At 44.4% G+C, this 20,543-nt stretch overlaps 1 protein-coding gene across 1 annotated transcript in view; it reads left to right on the top strand.

Annotated features, from left to right (window-relative positions):
- Positions 1 to 20,543, top strand: part of LOC141073715 (tyrosinase-like) — a 130,960-nt gene that overhangs the window by 37,487 nt on the left and 72,930 nt on the right. Inside the window, exon 2 of the mRNA XM_073561075.1 lies at positions 9,295 to 9,508. Within this exon, the coding sequence (XP_073417176.1) occupies positions 9,295 to 9,508 (214 nt within the window). The remainder of the gene's footprint in view (positions 1 to 9,294; positions 9,509 to 20,543) is intronic.

A 20,543-nucleotide genomic window follows, 5' to 3' on the forward strand; every position in this document is an offset into this window, starting at 1 on the left:
CTAACTGCCCTACCCTCTTCCTCCAAAACCAACTTCTCCACCATTACAGAAGATCGACTCTCCACTCTACTCTCAAGATCACATCTCACTACCTGTGCACTTGACCCGATCCCATCCCACTTCATCCCAAACCTCACCACAGTCTTCATCCTAACCCTATCCTATCTCTTCAACCTATCACTAACAACTGGTGTTTTCCCCTCAAGCTTTAAACATGCCTCAATCACACCTATCCTCAAAAAGCCCTCTCTTGACCCATCCTCTGTATTTAGCTATCGCCCTATATCACTTCTCCCCTATGCCTCAAAGCTACTGGAACAACACGTCCATCTTGAACTGTCCTCCCACCTCTCTTCTTGCTCATTCCTTGACCACTTACAATCTGCCTTCCGTCCACACCACTCCACTGAAACTGCCCTAACTAAGGTCACCAATGACCTATTAACCGCAAAGGCCAAGCGACACTACTCTGTCCTTCTCCTCCTGGACCTGTCCTCTGCCTTTGACACAGTGGACCATTCCTTATTACTACAGACCCTCTTTTCTCTTAGTATCACAGACTTGGCCCTATCTTGGATGGTGTCATACCTAACAGACTGGACATTCAGCGTCTGCCACTCGCACACCGCCTCCGCACCGCGCCCCCTATCCGTCGGAGTCCGGCAAGGTTCAGTCCTAGGGCCCCTGCTCTTCTCCATTTTCACCTTCGGCCTCGGACAGCTCATTGAATCTCACGGCTTTCAGTATCACCTCTATGCTGATGACACACAGATCTATATCTCTGGACCAGATATCACCTCCCTACTAAACAGAATCCCTCAATTGTCTGTCTGCTATTTCATCCTTCTTCTCCACTAGATTTCTAAAACTTAATATGGACAAAACAAAATTCATCATCTTTCCCCCATCTCATGCGACCCCCCAATGGACCTATCCATTAAAGTAAACGGTTGCCCACTCTCCCAAGTACCACAAGCTCGCTGCCTCTGGGTTATCCTTGACACCGATCTCTCTTTCAAACCACATATCCAAGCCCTTTCCATTTCATGCCGACTTCAACTCAAAATCATTTCATGGATACGTACATTCCTCAACCAAGAATCTGCAAAAACCCTAGTCAATGCCCTCATCATCTCCCACTTTGAGTACTGCAACCTCCTGCTCTGTGGCCTTCCCTCTAACACTCTCGCACCCCTCCAATCTATTCTAAACTCTGCTGCCAGACTAATCCACCTGTCCCCCCGCTATTCCCTGGCTTTTCCCCTCTGTCAATCCCTGCACTGGCTCCCCATCTCCCTAAGACTCCAATTCAAAACCCTAACCATGACATACAAAGCCATCCACAACCTGAGTCCTCCATACATCTGTGACCTCGTCTCCCGGTACTTACTTGCACGCAACCTCCGATCCTCACAAGATCTACTTCTCTACTCCCCTCTTATCTCCTCTTCCCACAATCACATAAAAGATTTCTCCCACGCATCTCCCCTACTCTGGAATTCTCTACCACAACATATCAGACTCTCTCCTACCATGGAAACCTTCAAGAAGAACCTGAAGACCTACCTCTTCCGACAAGCCTACAACCTACAATAACCACCGATCCACCAAACCGCTGCACGACCAGCTCTACCCTCACCTACTGTATCCTCACCCATCCCTTGAAGATTGTGAGCCCTCGCGGGCAGGGTCCTCTCTCATCCTGTACCAGTCATGACTTGTATTGTTTAAGATTACTGTACTTGTATTTATTATGTATAACCCTCCTCACATGTAAAGTGCCATGGAATAATTGCGCTATAATAATAAATAATAATAATAATTTGTGAGGTGCTTGATAACTTTGAGCACTGCACCAAGCTTGTGAACGGTGATCAGGCTATTATCAGAGTAAACATCCTTATGCTATGTCTGCTGATTCAAAAAATTGAATTTTTGCATGCCCAGCAGCTGGGTATGGCGCAAGATTTCACATTGGTTGATCCTACCCAGCCAAGCCAATATCATCAGGTAACATTGGGGGATGAAGATGATGATGAAAATGAGGAGGAAGAGGATTTCTTTTTCAGTGGTACCGAGGGGACACCTCATGCTGCAGAGGGGAATCCCTACCCCAGCTCATGTCTGTCCAGCATGGGTGGGCTGGAGAGGAGGAGGTGGAGGAGGAGGACTAATTTTTGGAGACTCTATGGCTATGCCTGGACACTGGGCACTGCAACTACTATGCTAGTAGTCCTAGCTTCATCATAATTGTTTGGCCCTTCAGACCTGCCTTGCTTCCTTCAGCAACTATGATACAGCCCCTTGGGCTAATTTTTGGAGACACTATGGCTATGCCTGGACACTGGGCACTGCAACTACTATGCTAGTAGTCCTAGCTTCATCATAATTGTTTGGCCCTTCAGACCTGCCTTGCTAGCCCCTAGGGCTAATGTTTTGAAGACACTATGTCTATGCCTACACATTGGGCAGTGGCAGTGGAACAACAAGGACAGTAGTCCAAGCTTTATTATTGTGAATCCCTTGTGATGATGATGATGGGTGGCTACTTCCTGCGTTAACCATCACACAGCCCCTAGGGCAGATTGCTCTCCTTACACCACTTACACACTTAGCTGTCAGAAGATCGCCTCCATCATCACTTGCTCTTACGGCACTTCTGAAATATCACTGGCACTGTGTAAGTAGCATACGAGTCCCGCTCTGCCGGCAAAAAACCACAGGACTTCAAATATTGTTTGTACTTTCTAGTGAAGCAGTGGTGTAAAACCACTCGTGCAGCCCCTGACCAGGTGCCCCCATGTTATATACATTTGTTTACAGCATACATTTTATTAACATTTACATATTTTTTAGCCTTTACCTCAGCCCCCAGACCGCTTTGTAGGGTCCAGCAGACAATTACTCGCATTTTCCATTGACTATCTTTGGACTCGCTAATCGTACCGAATACCCGAGTGTTACGGTGTGCTCGGTACGAGTATAGCGAGTCCGAATACTTCAGTATTCGCTCATCCCTAGTCTTGACTTCTGTTGATGGTACGGAAGCGTATGGTCGTGCCACATAATGATTTGTCAAGGCTTCTAAAGATTTCTTTCATCTTACCCACAAATCTCTCTTCTCCATGGGAAGAGGATCATCCCATTCAGACATCTCTTGGGTGAAGTCTCTCAACATCATTTTACCTTGGATAGTTACAGGGGTTACAAATTATAGAGGATTGTACAAGCTGTTTATCATGGACAGGACGCCTCTACGCATGAAAGGTTTCTCTCCTTCGTTGATCCGAAAAGTAAATGCATCTCTCTTCAAATCCCACAGCAAACCAAGGTTCCATTGCGTGGGAAGGGAGTCTGTGCTTAAATTCAAGACTTTTAAATCAGTTAAGTAATCTTGAGAGGGAAAAGCTGCCATCATTTTTCAGCTGTTGGAAGCAAGTATGTGCAGCCTCAAATTGGACAAAGCGAGCATTTCTTGTGTCCTTTTTAGGAGACTAACTGCCGATTCATCTGTGGGTGTGGATTTCAAGCAGTCGTCCACGTAGAAATCCTTCTCCACAAATGATCTAACATCTGACCTGTACTTTGCTTCGCCCTCTCTGGCTGAATATCTAAGACCATAGATGGCAACAGCAGGGGAAGGGTCCTTCTCGAAGATGTGTACTTTCATCTGATACTCCACAATGCCTTTGTAGGAGTCATTATCGCGGTAGCAGAAAAACCTCAAATAGTGTCTATGTTCTTTTTGGACAAGGAAGCAATGAAACATCTGTTGTATGTCAGCCATGAATGCCACTGCATCTCTGCGGAAGCGAAGAAGTACTCCTAGAAGTCTGTTATTGAGGTCTGGGCAAGACAAAAAGACATCGTTTAGCGAGACACCTTCATATCTGGTGCTTGAGTCAAATACTACTCTTATCTGACCAGGTTTCTTAGGATGATACACGCCAAAAATGGGTAAATACCAACATTACTCGGAATCTTCAAGTACAGGTGCAATTTCTGCGTGGCCATTCTGAAATATTTTCTCCATGAAGGCAAAGAAGTGCTCTCTCATTTCAGGTGCCTTCTGAAATTTGCATTTGAGGAAGACAAATCGACCATAGACAAGTTCTCTGTTGTTGAGTAAGTGTTGCCTCTGGGGTTTAAATGGTAGAGGGGCCATCCAACTCTGACTCATCTCTTACCATCTCTCGATCCATGATGTCCAAAAACAGTCTATCTTCTATGGACTTTGCTACCTTGTTGTCTTCTCTTGTTCTGTGGAAAACTGTGCACCCTATGTGATCTTGGTCGCCATCACATGTGTGGTCTTCACAGGAAGGATCAGCTAATAGAGCTAGAAGAGCATTGTGTGGCAACTCTTTTATCAGGAAGCTACTCTTACATGGCTGGAAGAAAGACGGACATCCATTTTCAAGAGTATTGGTGAGCATACTGCTGACTGAGTTCGGTTTGTGTGCTCCACCTAAACAGACGTCTCCTACAATGACCCATCCCAGGTCAAGTTTCCGAGCATATGGGGCGTTCTGTAGGCCGTTAATCTGTCCTCTAGATTTATGTACTTGTAGTATGTCTCTTCCGAGGAGTAAGACAATCGGAGCTTCTTGATCCAGTTCCGGTATCAGATGGGCTATACGCTTCAGATGAGAATGGTGAGCTGCTACCTCTGGCGTATGTATATCAGACCTATTGTATGAGATTCAATGGCTAGCACACGATAGGTACGGGGGTATGGTGCTAGTGAAGGAGGCTCATGAGTCCCACATAAATGTCTATTAGAATCACTGCACACATACACTTAAGGAGTATTTGCTTATTAGTGAAATTTATTGAAAACAAGTGCTCTTATAGTGATTGAGACAGAATGACGTTTCGGTCATTCAAGACCTTGATAACATAAGTCGCCTTGAACAATGTAGTGGTTCATGAAGGATGTGGTCCTTATGATCAAAATAGGGACAGCGAGTATGCCCGTAGTAATTCTGAACTAAGGGCTGTCCTGAATTAGGTAATGGTCACTTATGCCTTTAAGTTAGCCAGGGTCAGAGCGGTCGCTCTATGTGGGGTGGTGGCGAGACGGTGGAGTGTGTTAACACTCAGTTGTAGCAAGGAGGAGTCTCCAGATAAATCAAATTCTTGTGATCGGTGAGGACCACAACTTGATGTCTAGCTCCCTTCAACCAATGTCTCCACTCCTCAAATGCCCATTTCATGGCCAACAATTCCCGATTCCCCACGTCATAGTTGCGTTCAGATGGGGAGAACTTTCGAGAAAAGAAGGCACAGGGATTCATCTTAAAAGTCACAGGGTCATTTTGGGACAAAACAGCTCCTGCACCAATCTCAGAAGCATCTACCTCCACCTGAAAAGGAAGTGAGACATCAGGTTGCCGTAAAACTGGAGCTGAAGTAAATCTCCGCTTAAGCTCCTGAAATGCTGAGACAGCCTCAGGAGACCAATTCAGCACATCAGCGCTCTTCTTGGTCAGATCAATCAGTGGTTTGACAATACCAGAAAAATTACCTATAAATTTACGATAGAAATTAGCAAAACCCAAAAACTTCTGGAGGGCCTTCAAAGAAGTAGGCTGAACCCAATCATAAATGGCCTGTACCTTGGCCGGGTCCATTTCAATAGTCGATGGAGACAAGATAAATCCCAAAAATGAAATCCTCTGTACACCAAAGAGGCATTTCGATCCCTTAACAAACAGGGAATTCTCCCTCAAAATCCAGAACACAGTCCGGACGTGTTCCACATGAGAATCCCAATCACTAGAAAAGATCAAAATATCATCCAAATAGATGATCAAAAACTTATCCACAAAGTCATGGAAAATATCATTCATAAAGGACTGGAAGACAGAAGGGGCATTAGTGAGCCCAAAAGGCATCACCAGGTACTCAGAATGTCCCTCCGGAGTATTAAACGCCGTCTTCCATTCATCCCCGTGCTTGATGCGAATAAGATTATACACCACCCTGAGGTCAAGCTTAGTAAACCAGCAGGCACTCTTAACTCTGGAGAATAAATCAGGCATCAGTGGTAACGGGTACTGATATTTAACCGTCATCTTGTTAAGGGAATGATAATCAATACACGGTCTTAATGAACCATCTTTCTTGGCCACAAAAAAACCCAGCACCTAAAGGTGACGAGGATGGTCTAATATGACCCTTCTCCAATGAATCCTTAATATAGGATCGCATAGCATCATGTTTGGGTACTGATAAGTTGAAAAGCCGACCCTTGGGAAATTTACAATCAGGCATCAACTCAATTGCACAGTCATAACTCCTATGAGGAGGCAAAGACGCAGACTTGCTCTCACTAAATACATCAGAAAAATCGGCTAGATAATCAGGAATATCATGAGACTGAGGAGAGGTGGGGAAAACAGGAGCGTCCCTAAGAACACACTGACAACCCCAACTCACCACAGACCCAGATTTCCAATCCAAAACTGGATTATGAGTTTGCAACCAAGGAAAACACAGAACAAAAGTATCATGCAAATTGTGCAGCACCAAATATTTACAATTTTCTTGTTGGTCTGGGGCAACCCGCATCGTCACCTGGGTCCAAAACTGAGGCCAAAGGAGTAGCATCAATACCCCTCAAAGGAATAGGCGTCCGCAGAGATGTCATGGAAAAACCACAATGTTTAGCAAAGTCCAAATCCATCAGATTCAATGCTGCTCCTGAATCCACAAAAGCCTTCGTGGAAAATGTGGATAAGGAGCAGATCAGAGTAATTGCCAAAAGAAACTTAGGTTGTATACTGCCCACAGCAAATGTGTGTGCAAAACGTTTCTTTCGTTTTGGACAGACAGAAATAGTATGAGAGACATCTCCACAGAAAAAACACAGCTTATTACGCCTTCTAAACTCCTGACGCTGCGCCCTAGACAAAACTCTATCACATTGCATAGGTTCAGACATTTGTCCAAAAGGTGGCAGCACCTCTCGTGTAGTTTTGCGTTCACGTAAACGCCAATCAATTTGAATGGCTAATGACATAGAATCGTCAAGACCAGAGGGAACAGGAAATCCCACCATAGTATCTTTTACGGTTTCTGACAAACCCTTCCGAAAGAGAGCTGCCAAGGCACTATCATTCCATGTAGTAAGGACCGCCCACTTTCGGAATTTTTGACAGTATAACTCTGCAAAATCCTGACCGTGGTACAATGCCAATAGGGCTTTCTCAGCTTGATCAATAGCATTAGGTTCATCATACAACAACCCCAAGGCTTGAAAAAATGCATCCACATTAGTCAGAATAGGATCTTCAGGTGTCAAAGAAAACGCCCAATCCTGGGAATCGCCGCGCAGCAAAGAGATGACAATTTTAACCTGCTGCGCAGAGCTCCCCGATGAATTAGGCTTCAAGGCAAGAAATAATTTACAATGATTCTTAAAATTCAAAAATTTAGACTGATCCCCAAAAAACAGATCAGGAGTAGGGATCTTAGGTTCAGCAGCATGTGAATGAGCGAGATAGGCGGAAATTCCTCGCACTTCAGCAGTGAGCTGCTCCACACGATCAGACAATTGCTTAATCTCCATTAACAAAAAAAAATCCTCCTACAGCCCCAGAGAAAAAGAAGAAAAAATATACATATAAAGAAATAAAATTCTGACACTTTTTTTTTTTTTTACAATTCTTTCCTGCTTTTGAGTACCCTAGAATCTGCGGTATGGCTGGTGATTCTATTATGAATGGGTCACTGAGGAGAAAAAAAACAAAACAAGCTAAGCCACAGAAAACCAGAGAAGTTGGTAAATATGCAGATTGCAGATCTCTGATCTTACCACACAACTAGCAGTAGCCGTGGAGTGTGCCTACGATGTTCCTAGACGCCTCGTCACGGCCGGAGGACTACATATGCCTAAAGCAAGAAAAGGGAAAACTAACTGCCCCAGAGCAGACCCCAAAGGAATAGATAGCCCCCACACATGTATTGACGGTGAAACAAGATGAAGGCACAAACACAGGCAGGAAAATAGGCTGAGCAAATGATGGGGCCCAAACTAACTAGACAGGAAAGGAAAGGCAAGTCACTGTCTGCAACCTGCAAAAAACCCTACAAAAATAATGTCTAGCACTCCTCATAGCAAAATTAACCCTGAAGTCACTAGACTTCTCCCACTATATCAGCACTCTGGAATATTCTGAGACAGAGCAAAAAGAGACCAAACTAGTAAGGGACAAAAAGCCAATTGGCAAAATACTGATAAATAAGAGTGGAAATTCAGCTCAGCCCCCAGCCGGGGCTGGCAGACCACACAAAAAACTGAATAGACCAACAAAATCAAGTGTGAACATTAGCAGAAAAACTTAGCTTTAGATGACTGGAACAGAGCTGAAAACCAAGAGCTGTCAAGCCAGAAGGAATCACCAGCAACTGAATAGGGCGTCGGCTGTCTTAAATCAAATCTGAGAATCCTGAGATCCAATCGTCATTCTCATTCTCAGGTGGCAGATCTCCACCGATCAAACCAGCCACACCACCTCCCGAACCAGAGAATGAACTCACAACAGATATTACTCTTACCAAATATGCTATACCAGGATAGCAAACTCAAGTTGGGGAGTTACAGGAGGACAAATAAACACGTGTGTCCTATGAAGTACACAGAAGAAAATGGCATCTTCTTCTTCCCAGTATACCTTGCTTCAATCCCACAATGCAACACTCTGTCTGCTGTTATTGCAGCCCTAACCTGATGATGGAAAAAAAGGGACCTATGAGTATTGGTTAAAAAATTACTAATATTCACCTCTCCTGCAGCCCTGCTGCTTGCTGTTTGGTTCTGTATTTTCCTACATCACACCTCTCATATCCAAGACTTCTGGTTGCAACCAGTCACCGGAGGCCACCATGCGCCATAAGGTGGTCACAATGACTTTACAACCTTGTGTCACAGTAGCCTCCAAGGCCTAGATGCTGCATTAAGTCTTGGCCTAAAGTGAAAAGGCTGGAGATGCAGAGCGTCTGTCTATGATGGAAAGAAAAAGACCACATAGTGATGAGCAGTGGCAGTGGGATGCCTGGAGTAGTCAGCGGTGAGGGTTTTTTTTCCCAGCCCTGTTCTACCTTACAGACATATCCAGATTAAGAACAAAGCTACAGAACACATCTGGTTTGTGAACTGGGAACTGCCTGTATGTAATAATCCTCAGTGTCTACATGTTTTATTAGATGAATTATATATACAGTACAATCCATAAATCTCTAGATTTCTTATTCAATCTATTTTTGTTTGTCTGTTGCCTTTGTTTTTAGGCAATTTGTAGCGGGTTTAACTTCCCTGATGAATATTGTCCATTAGCGGACTCGGAGTACAAAATGGAAAGACTACACAGGAAGCCAGGGACCACGCCATATGCCCCCAACATGCCCACAATGCAGGATGTGGAAAATACACTGAAGTTGAAGAACTTTGACACTCCACCTTATAATGAAACCTCCATATACAGCTTCAGGAATGCCCTGGAAGGTAGGATTTGTCATATAGTACTGTAAAGCAGAATAGCCTTATTACACAATAGTATGTATGTGTTCTCGTTCCACAGATTTTCATTAATTGCATTTCTTCCATCTTGAGTATTTTATCCTAAGCAAAACCCTACAAAAATCAGCTGAGCGGTTTTGTGGGTGAAACAGCTAATTACTCAGCGAAATCAAATAATTTTGTAAACAGTAAATTTACAGATGGTTGCCAACCGAGCTTTAGAGTGGTAGCTATTTAACAGTGGTATTTGAGTGGGACCAGTAGAGTGGCAACAGCATGGAAATAAGCAGATAAGTGTGAGTTGTATTTTAAAGAGTTTGTCCACTACTCAGACAGCCCCTTCTCAATCACTATGTTCCCCCTCAGTAAAATAATAGCAATAATAATAAAAACACTGGTGAGTGCACAAGAAGGATGTTAGCTAGAGGATCCAATCACCACTGACCATTCCGGGTCTCTCATTTTGAATCTTAGAATCATAGAATCATAGAATTGTAGAGTTGGAAGGGACCTCCTGGGCCATCTGGTCCAACCCCCTGCTCAAAGCAGGATTCGCTAAATCATCCCAGTCAGATGTCTGTCCAGCCTCTGTTTGAAGACTTCCATTGAAGGAGAACTCACCACTTCTCGTGGCAGCCTGTTCCACTCATTGATCACTCTAACTGTCATCTAAGAGAATCTTCTGCCTCTAAGTACTACAGCAGAAGAAGTATTGTCCGGCAGCCGTGGGTGAGTGTAAGGCCGGGGTCACAGTAACCGACGCAAAATACGGTCCGTAGTTTACATGCGTAATACGGATGAATGACCCCTAAATAGTGCTCCGTATGTCATCCGTAAGCAAGGTGTGGTTGCGTATTTTGCGCATGTCTGCATCCGTATGTAATCCGTATGGCATCCGTATGGTGAGATTTTCTCGCCGCCTTGCAAAATGGACATATAATGGAGCCCTATGACAGGGTTTCTAACAGAAACTAAATAAGAGATATAGACACATAGAATACATATATATATATATACATACATGTCATTGTGACAAACATACATATATATTTATATTTCCCAGAGTTCTTCACAGCAGAATAGCTGCTAATTCAATTGCCGGCTTCTATCAAATCATTCCCCAACCCGACATGAAATGACACATGGTTTACATTCAGTAAAGCATTTCATTTCATGTTTTTTAATATGTCCCTGACTAATAATTAGATGAGCGTTTGTGTGCAAAATTTGGGAGTTGTAGTTGTTATTTTAAGGGGTTAATTCGTTGTTAAAAATGTGTGGGCTTCCCATTGCAGTGTAGCGGTGGCGAATGGGTTAATCTAACAAAGGGTTAATGTCACCTTACAATCGAATGGTGACATTAACCCTTTGTTAGATTAACTCACTCGCCACCAATATAGGGCAATGGGAAGCCCACGCATTTTTAACAACGAATTAACCCCTTAAAATAACAACTACAACTCCCAAATTTTGCACACAAACGCTCATCTAATTATTAGTCAGGGACATATTAAAAAACATGAAATGAAATGCTTTACTGAATGTAAACCATGTGTCATTTCATGTCGGGTTGGGGAATGATTTGATAGAAGCCGGCAATTTAATTAGCGGCTATTCTGCTATGAAGAACTCTGTGAAATATAAATATATATATATATATATGTGTGTCACAATGACATGTATATATATATATATGTATTCTATGTGTATATATCTATTCTTTCTTTCTTTATTAAACCTGTCAGTGTGAGTTTACTGTACAGCGCACTGAATTGCCGGCTTTTCTAAATGACACCGGGTGCATATTTCTCGCAAGTCACATGTGTGGTCCGTGTGTAATCCATATTTTTTGCGCACCCATAGACTTGCATTGGCGTATTACGGGCGTAGTACGCTGACAATCGCAGCATGCTGCGATTGGCACGGACCGTAGAATACGCCCGAGAAATATATGGCTGTTGGGAGCAAACCCATAGAGAATCATTGGTCTGTGTGTAATGCGTGCTTTTAACGCCTCTCACTCATCTGTATTCCTCTCTAGTGTGACCCCGGCCTAACTGTGTGCGTCTGATTTTTTTTCTTCATACACAGTATCATACTGTATACACAGGTCCACAATATATCCTATATTACAGTATATAATATGGTTCTCTGTATATGCTATACGTGGATCTGTCTGTATATATACTATAGTGCTGTGAATATACTATAAACACATATCCTATACGATATATGCAACCAGCAGACAGGCACTATGCAGGGCTGTCACTAGGAATTTCAGGGCAAAATACTGGCAAAATTTTTGGGCCTCCTTGAGACTCCACCCAGGCTCCACCCCAGCTCTGCACCACCCCTCTAACCCTTCTACAGTTCCACCTCCCACTCTTGGAAAAATTCCTCTTCTGCACCATGTCCTCACCGATCACTTATTACCAGCATTACCAGTTCCCATCAAATACCAGATCACATACATAGCTAGCAGCTTTTGTTTTGGCCAAAAGATTTTTTGAAGCCGCCACCACGACAAGGTGGACTCTTTTGGCAGCACTCTTCTCTAACCTATTAAACATTTCTTAAAATATCCAATATTCTTTTTAGGCATAGTTTGATTTCTTTTTCTTTAAGGGAATGAGTCACATTATCATATGTTTTTAAAATGACCAATAATACCACATACAGGGGACAAATACTGTTACACCGTGACCATACCACATATTATGACCACATAGTAACTGAAAAATACCATGTACAAGGAAGAAATACCATCACATAGAGACCGGACCACATAGTGACCGAATAATACTACATATAAGGGACAAATGCCGCCACACCATGACCAGACCACATATTACCATCACATAGCTCTGTATATAGTGTACAGTTAATATAGTGATCACCAGTGACATTATACACAGGAGCTCTATATATAGTGTCAGTGTAGAGATAGTACAGGGATCACCAGTGACATTATACACAGGAGCTCTGCACATAGTATACAGTATATAGTGTCAGTGAACAGATAACACACTGACTTGCAAGTAACATCTCTTGTTGAAGTCTTTCATTTTTCTTTTCTTCTTCATCCAGAGCAGACCGCTGTCACTTCTTGTAGCCAGGACTTGTCTCTAAATAAAATAACACAAAGTTACCTAGTACCCCACTTCCAGAGCACATTCCCCACTTTTCTCCTTTCTTCTACACTACACAGATGAATACAGATGTGCACCTACAATTAATACAGAATTAGATATTATGCAACCCACCATTCCAGATATAAATTATAATCCACCACTGTGCACTCAGCACCCATAAATACTCCCCTCACCCTCAAAATCTGAGAAGAAATCCCAGTGCCAAGGTGTGCAACACGCACAGTACTTTAGTGCAAAATGGGGCCCAGTGAGCAGAAGCACAAGAGGGGGGGCGGGCACCCCTTTGGACTGCTGCTCAACGGACCCCATACAGCAGTAAGGGGAGTAATGCCCCAATTACAGCCCTGACCTGATGTGATATATATATAGCCAACAGTCTGTGTACTCTATTTGATATCTATAAAGCCAGCAGTGTGTCCCCTATGTGTTATAAATACGCTGCTCAAAAAAATAAAGGGAACACTTAAACAACAGAATATAACTCCAAGTAAATCAAACTTCTGTGAAATCAAACTGTCCACTTAGGAAGCAACACTGATTGACAATCAATTTCACATGCTGTTGTGCAAATGGAATAAACAACAGATGGAAATTACTGGCAATTATCAAGACACACTCAAAGGAGTGGTTCTGCAGGTGGGGGCCACAGACCACATCTCAGTACTAATGCTTTCTGGCTGATGTTTTGGTCACTTTTGTAATTTGGTTGTGCTTTCACACTCGTGGTCGCATGACACAGACTCTACAACCCACACAAGTGGCTCAGGTAGTGCAGCTCATCCAGGATGGCACATCAATGTGAGCTGTGGCAAAAAGCTTTGCTGTGTCTGTCACCGTAGTAGTGTCCAGAGGCTATAGGTGCTACCAGGAGACAGACCAGTACATTAGGCGATGTGGAGAGGGCCGTAGGAGGGCAACAACCCAGCAGCAGGACCGCTACCTCTGCCTTTGTGCAAGGAGGAACAGGAGGAGCACTGCAAAATTACCTCCAGCAGGCCACAAATGTGCATGTGTCTGCACAAACGGTTAGAAACTGACTCTATGAGGATGGTCTGAGGGCCCGAAGTCCACAGATGGGGGTTGTGCTCACAGCCCATCACCGTGCAGGATGCTTGGCATTTGCCACAGAACACCAGGATGGGTAAATTCGCCACTGGCGCCCTGTGCTCTTCACTGCAGGTTCACACTGAGCACATGTGACAGACATAACAGAGTCTGGAGACACAGTGGAGAGCGATCTGCTGCCTGCTACATCCTTCAGCATGACCGGTTTGGCATGTGGGTCAGTAATGGTGTGAGGTGGCATTTCTTTAGTGGGCCGCACAGCCCTCCATGTGCTCGCCAGAGGTAGCCTGACTGCCATTAGGTTCCTAGATGAGATCCTCAGACCCCTTGTGAGACCATATGCTCGTGCGGTTGGCCCTTGGTTCCTCCTAATGCAGGACAATTCTAGACCTCATGTGGCTGGAGTGTGTCAGCAGTTCCTGCAAGATGAAGACATCAAAGCTATTGAATTGCATGCCTGTACCCCAGACCTGAATCCGATTGAGCACATCTGGGACATCATGTCTCGCTCCATCCACCAACGTCACGTTGCACCACAGACTGTAGAGGAGTTGGCGGATGCTTTAGTCCAGGTCTGGGAGGAGATCCCTCAGGAGACCATCCGCCTCATCATCAGGAGCATGCCCAAGCATTGTACAGTAGGGATGTCATACAGGCACGTGGAGGCCACACACAATACTCAGCCTCATTTTGACTTGTTTTAAGGACATTACATTCCACTTTAATTTTGTGGGTGACTCCAAATCCAGGCCTCCATTGGTTAATAAATTTGTTTTCCATTGATTATTTTTGTGTGATTTTGTTTTCTGCACATTCAACTTTGTACAGAACAAAGTATTCAATGAGAATGTTTCATTCATTCAGATCTAGGATGTGTTATTTGAGTGTTACCTTTATTTTTTTTAGCAGTGTATATACAGCCAGCAGTGTGTCCTCTATGTGATATACAGCTGTGTGAAAAAGTGTTTGCCCCCTTCTTGATTTACTATTCTTTTTTTTGTAAACCTTGTTTTTATTGAATAGAAACATTTTTTTTACGTACATCAATGCAACAATAACTTATGCATATATATTATTGACAAGGATTAAACAAAGACTACTATCATATGTATGCTATGTTGTTATGAGATGGTGGGTCACAGAGTATCTATTCCAAGCATTATTACATTGATTCAAAAGGAAAATTAGCCAAAAACTGGGAAGGAGGAGAGAAGGAGAGGAGGAAAGGAGATGAGAGAGGAATATGTCTGAAACAGGTGCATTTCTTACATATTGATCACCCAACATGGCAGCGTAACCTTAACCTCTCATTGAGATGGGCGTGGCCTGCATGCAGACTGTGATGGCTGCTTAGAGCCAGAGCTCCAGCATGTACCGACCGAAAGCAGCACATATCAGCTCTCCACGGTGCACCCGACCTTCAAAAAAGTAACTGCCGGCTACCTCACATATCTGGGCTCATGATGACACGCAGTAGGATGCAGAAAAGAAGCTCCCCACTGCGGCTGCCAGATTTCTTTCCTAAGGGACAGACTGCACATGCTTCAGGGAAGATGGCGGCTTCATCTGGGTCGCCCTCCCAGGACTGTGGGGTACTTTGTATCGGGCCGGTGTCAGCGAGATGTGTCACAGCAGCAGTGACCCGGTCCGTGGTCCTGGGCACCCAAGTAATGGGGGAATTGAAATGGTGGAATGTAGTTGATTAAATGAATAGTTCGTGACGCCACCTGTGGTGTTCGGCAAGTGAGGTGTTAAGCCGATGCTGCATGCAGATCCTCTGGGACTGGTGGTGTGGTGCAGCCAAGATGGTGTAGCTCCCCACAGGTGGAGCTGTAGTCCCAGGGCAGTGTACGAGATGTAGGGGTAGAGGAAAGGCACAGGCGGTGTAGAAACCGGTACCCCGATGTAGTGGTACAGGGTATGTTAGCGCAGGAATAATTGGAGGACACCAGGGCATGTAGTTCCAAAGCTTTGCTCACAGTTTGTAGTACACACAGGTGCCTGCCTCCGTGCAGGGTCCTCTGGGTCAGGGACTCAGTCACCTCCAGGTCAGATGGAATGCTCCCTTACAACACTCCGCCAACATGTGCCTTTCTGAACGTCTCCTCTTATAGTGCATTTGGTGTGAAGTACTCCTAGTACTGAGTTACACTGGAGTTCCCCCTGACAGATGTTCCCAAGAACCATACTTGTACGGCAGGCAGCTGTAGCCTGCTTCGGGGACTCCTTACTCCTGAGTCCCGGCTCACTATTCAAGTTGCTGTTGTGCCCCCCAAGACTTAGATGGGAGCAGTACATTTACAGCTCACTACTCCACCAGTGTCTGCTGTAGGACCATTAGTATCCATACAGCCTCGGGGACCTCCCAGGTTGTCACGCCCTTCTTCACCGCGCCAGCGGCCATTTTTAACATTCATTTCACAGTCTATCAAATTGGGTCTTCTGCACATTTTCAAAAACTTTGAGTCTTAGGCACACAGAACCCGATGGCATTGGGTCTCATCATCCTGTTCATGACGCCAAATTGGGTCGCCTTCCCAGGGCTGTGGGGTACTCGGTACCGGGCCGGCGTCAGCTGAGTCCCGGCTCACTATCCAAGTTGCTGTTGTGCCTCAAAATCTTAGATGGGAGTAGTGCATTTACAGCTCACTACTCCACCGGTGTCTGCTGTTGGACCATTAGTATCCATACAACTTCGGGGACCAGGCCCCGGCCTTGCGCTTAGAACTTCTAGGCAGGGTTCTCTCCTAACCCACGTCCTCTGTTCCCTTTTACTCCTTCGTTCCGTACTAGTCTCTCCTTCTTATGGAAGATCAGGTTTCTGTTCAATGTCTTTCTCCTTCTTTCCTTTCCCGTGCCAGCAGACCCCGGTCACTGAGGCCTGCTGCAGCACCTCCTTCCTCCATCCCTCTCCCAGGGATCCTCTCTCCTCACTCTCTCCTACTGACTGACCGACTGACTGACCTGAAATCCTAAACCTTCCCGCTCTTTTATGTATTCTAACTCCACCCACCTCCCAGCACGTTTCTTGTTCCAAGCAGGGAGCCACCAAAGGTGCTCTGCTACACTCCAAGCAGGGAGCCGCAATGTGGCTTTGCTGAACTACTGTGTTGTGTGGGATGCAGGTGTTGGAGCGAGGTCAGGAGCCTCCAACCTACCTGGATGGTGGGGCACCACACCTCAGGAGGAGGTGCAGTACCTCTGTGGCAACTGAATCCTCAGGGGTGCCACACATCCCCCTCCAGGTCCTCCATGTCCTCACAAGGCTCTGGAAGAGGTATGAACTCAGAGGGGGACAGGCATAGCAGCTCTACCCCAATGACTAGAGGGGATATGAGGGAATTCTTAGCCTCCATCCGTTCTTCCCTAAAAGAGGACATGCACTCCATGTTAAAAGAAATAAGAGGGGACATACGCTCCCTGGGAGAACGTACTTCACATGTTGAAAACAAAATGGTGGAATATGCTACTTCCATTAATGCCCTGGTGGATGAAAATGAGGCACTTAAGGGGTAACTAGTTCATATGCTTGACAAATTGCATGACCTGGAAGACAGATCCAGGAGAAATAACGTTTGTATACGGGGTATACCAGAAGAGGTAGCTGATAAAGACCTTGCCCCCTTCATGCATAATTTTATACAAGCTGTACTTCCCACACTGTCTCCAAGGGATCTCCTGATTGACAGGATTCATAGAATTCCAAAACCCAGGCACATAGATCATGCTCTGCCTAGAGACACCTTAGCCCGTATCCATTTCTTCTCTACTAAGGATGCATTTATACAGCAGATGAGGAAACCTCCGTAATTACCTACTGAACTAAACAATCTGCAGGTAATCCCAGATCTATCAGCAGCAACCTTGGCTAATAGACGGGAATACGCTCATGTATGCAAGACCCTCAGAGATGGCAACATTAAGTATAAATGGGGATTTAATCCTGTAAAATTGCTCATCATGTATGGAGGTCACACGGTGACATGTTCATCTCCTAAACAAGCAGAAGATAAGATGACAAGTTGGAAGATTCCACTGCCACCTAGACAGCCGTCTGCAGGGGAGAAAAGAATTGTTCCAGACTGGACTCCGGCTTGAAATGGGGGAAGGGTCGTGGTTGGGATGACCGGAGCTCGCTGACGGGTCCTTTCTCTGTTTGGACTCCTGGACTGTGACTGTTTCACCTTGCCCTTTGCAGATTTTGATTCTGCGCCACATCCGACCTATGTCGGTCATTACCCGGTGTCCGCCAGGACCCCAGTTCATGGTTATGTGTTACAGTTTTTTCCTTTTTTTTCTTTTTAGTTGTCTATGTTTTTTTTGTTTTTTTCAGGCGCGTCTACTTTGGTAGCTTAAGTGTGATGGAATATATGCTTATAGGATATAATTGTGTGACAGCCTGAAATCCTAAACCTTCCGGCTCTTTTATGTATTCTAACTCCACCCACCTCCCAGCACGTTTCTTGTTCCAAGCAGGGAGCCACCAAAGGTGCTCTGCTACACTCCAAGCAGGGAGCCGCAATGTGGCTCTGAGGCAAACCCCTCTGAGGCAAAATTAATATATACATTTATGCAAAAGTATTTCACCCACGTTTACAATCATGAGTGTGCAGCTCTTATTGATAAATGTTAAAGGGCTAAACGCCCCAGGTAAACGATCCATGTTGTGGAGGGATGTAAGGAAATTTCAGGCTGACATCGTTTGTCTGCAGGAGACACATTTGCCAGAGAAGGATAATTGTAGGGTTCACCATCCTCATTTCCCACATATATTTTTCGCCAATAACTCTAATAAGAAGGTGGGGGGGTGTATTATGGTGAAGCATACAGTGGCCTTTAAATGCATGCAGAGATATGGGGTAGATTTCTGATTCTTGTATGCACCCTTAATGGTGAACCTCATACTATAACAGCTGTTTATGCTCCTAATGAGGGACAACATTCTTTTCTGAGGAAAGTTTTCAAAAAAATTTCCGAGTTGGAACAAGGGGGGAAAATAGTATGTGGGGATTTTAATATCCCTATGGATAGAAAATTGGATTGTTCACAAGGAAAAAGGCGAAGTCGTAGGGAGCTAAGATTGCTAGCACATGAATATCACTATCACGATTTCTGGAGATACTCCCATGCGAGTGAAAGGGGCTATACATTCTATTCCTTCCGACATCGTACATACAGCAGGATAGATCATTTCTTGATAGACAGTGCTGTCCTCTGGAGGTGTATATCTGCAGACATAGGTCTAAATCACATGGTCTGACTACGTGCCTATTTCTCTACAACTGCACCTGAGGGGTTAAGTCTTATTATTTAAAAAGTCATTTAACTATACCCCTTTTTTAGTATATTTTAATATAATATTTTATTCAGTATTTTCATATATTGTCTTATATATTTCCCTTCATTTTATTGTTGTAATTGTGTTTTATATTATGCCCATGTAAATACTCTTTTCCTCCTTTTATTTTAATTATGCCTCCTACTCAAGTGTCCCTAATGATTGCACCTTAATTGTGATTGGCTGCCAGCCCTTTTTATGCTCCCTCTCCCTCACTTCCTGTACTTGCCACCTGATGAAGACGGAGGTTATCCGTTGAAACGCGTAGTGGAACTTAATAAAGAAGAAAACCTTTCAAGCTTCTCCCTTTCCTTTGCACTCCCCTGCGATCGGGTTACCCTGCTTCCCATATTTCTCTACAACTAGCACTCTCTCATCAGGTTAGCTCAGCCTTCAGGTGGCGATTGAATGAGTCATTATTACTGAATGATGGGGTAGTTGCAAAGGTTAAATATGAACTGAAGCACTATTTCCAGACAAATGACTCCAAAGAGATCACTGATGAGACTCTATGTGCCGCTCATAAAGCGGTGATTAGGGGAATTTTGCTACAACAGGCGTCCTTTTTAAAACGTAAAAGGGACAAAGGCAGAAATGACCTTATATCCCGCTTACATCATTTAGAGTCCACAAATACGTCTAATCCTTCTCTTGCTGTTTCAAAAGAAATTTTCCAGATTAGATTTAAACTACATGAAACTTTCCTGTCTATATATGCTCATAATCTAAAGAAATTTAGAACTAAATTATATGCCACAGGTGATAGGGCGGGTGCCCTGCTAGCTCGTAGAGTTCGCCATAGGGAAGTGAAATCTAGAGTGGAATATTTAGTGGATTCTGATGGACAGCTTGTTAGAAATCCGATTGAAATTGTAGAAGTATTTTCCAAATACTATACCCATCTTTATAATTTAAAAGACTAGATACATCTACTCCGCAACCTGATCAACAAGAAATAGACAAATATCTTCAATCAATCAATCTGCCCCATATTTCCCCAGACCATTTAACGCTTTTGAATGCCCCTTTCACTGAGGAAGAAGTTCAATTTGCTATAAACCATACTAAACAATATGGGGCCCCTGGTCCGGATGGATTCTCAAATGTCTATTACGGATGTTTTCAACAAAATTTGATTCCCTTTCTATTACGTCTATTTACAGCGTGGAGAGAAACGGGCAAAGTGTCGAGTTGGAGACTATGATCACTACCCTCCCTAAACCGGGGAAATCCACAACGGTTCCAGGCAATCTTAGACCTATATAGCACTTTTGAACTGTGATGTCAAGCTATTAACCAAGCCCGGATTGGCAATATAACCAACCGGGCATTTTCCCGCTGGGCCGCTGTCACGTGGGCCGCGGGCGGCAGCGCCCGAACATCTGGCCGCTTGCCAGCTGCTGCGGCCACTGTGGCTCCTGCCGCCGGCCCTCTGCGGGCACGGCGGTGATAGATTCAAGTTCCT

This window comes from Dendrobates tinctorius, unplaced genomic scaffold (assembly GCF_039654945.1).
Source record: "Dendrobates tinctorius isolate UK_male_01 unplaced genomic scaffold, ASM3965494v1 ptg000313l, whole genome shotgun sequence".
Lineage (NCBI taxonomy): Eukaryota > Metazoa > Chordata > Amphibia > Anura > Dendrobatidae > Dendrobates > Dendrobates tinctorius.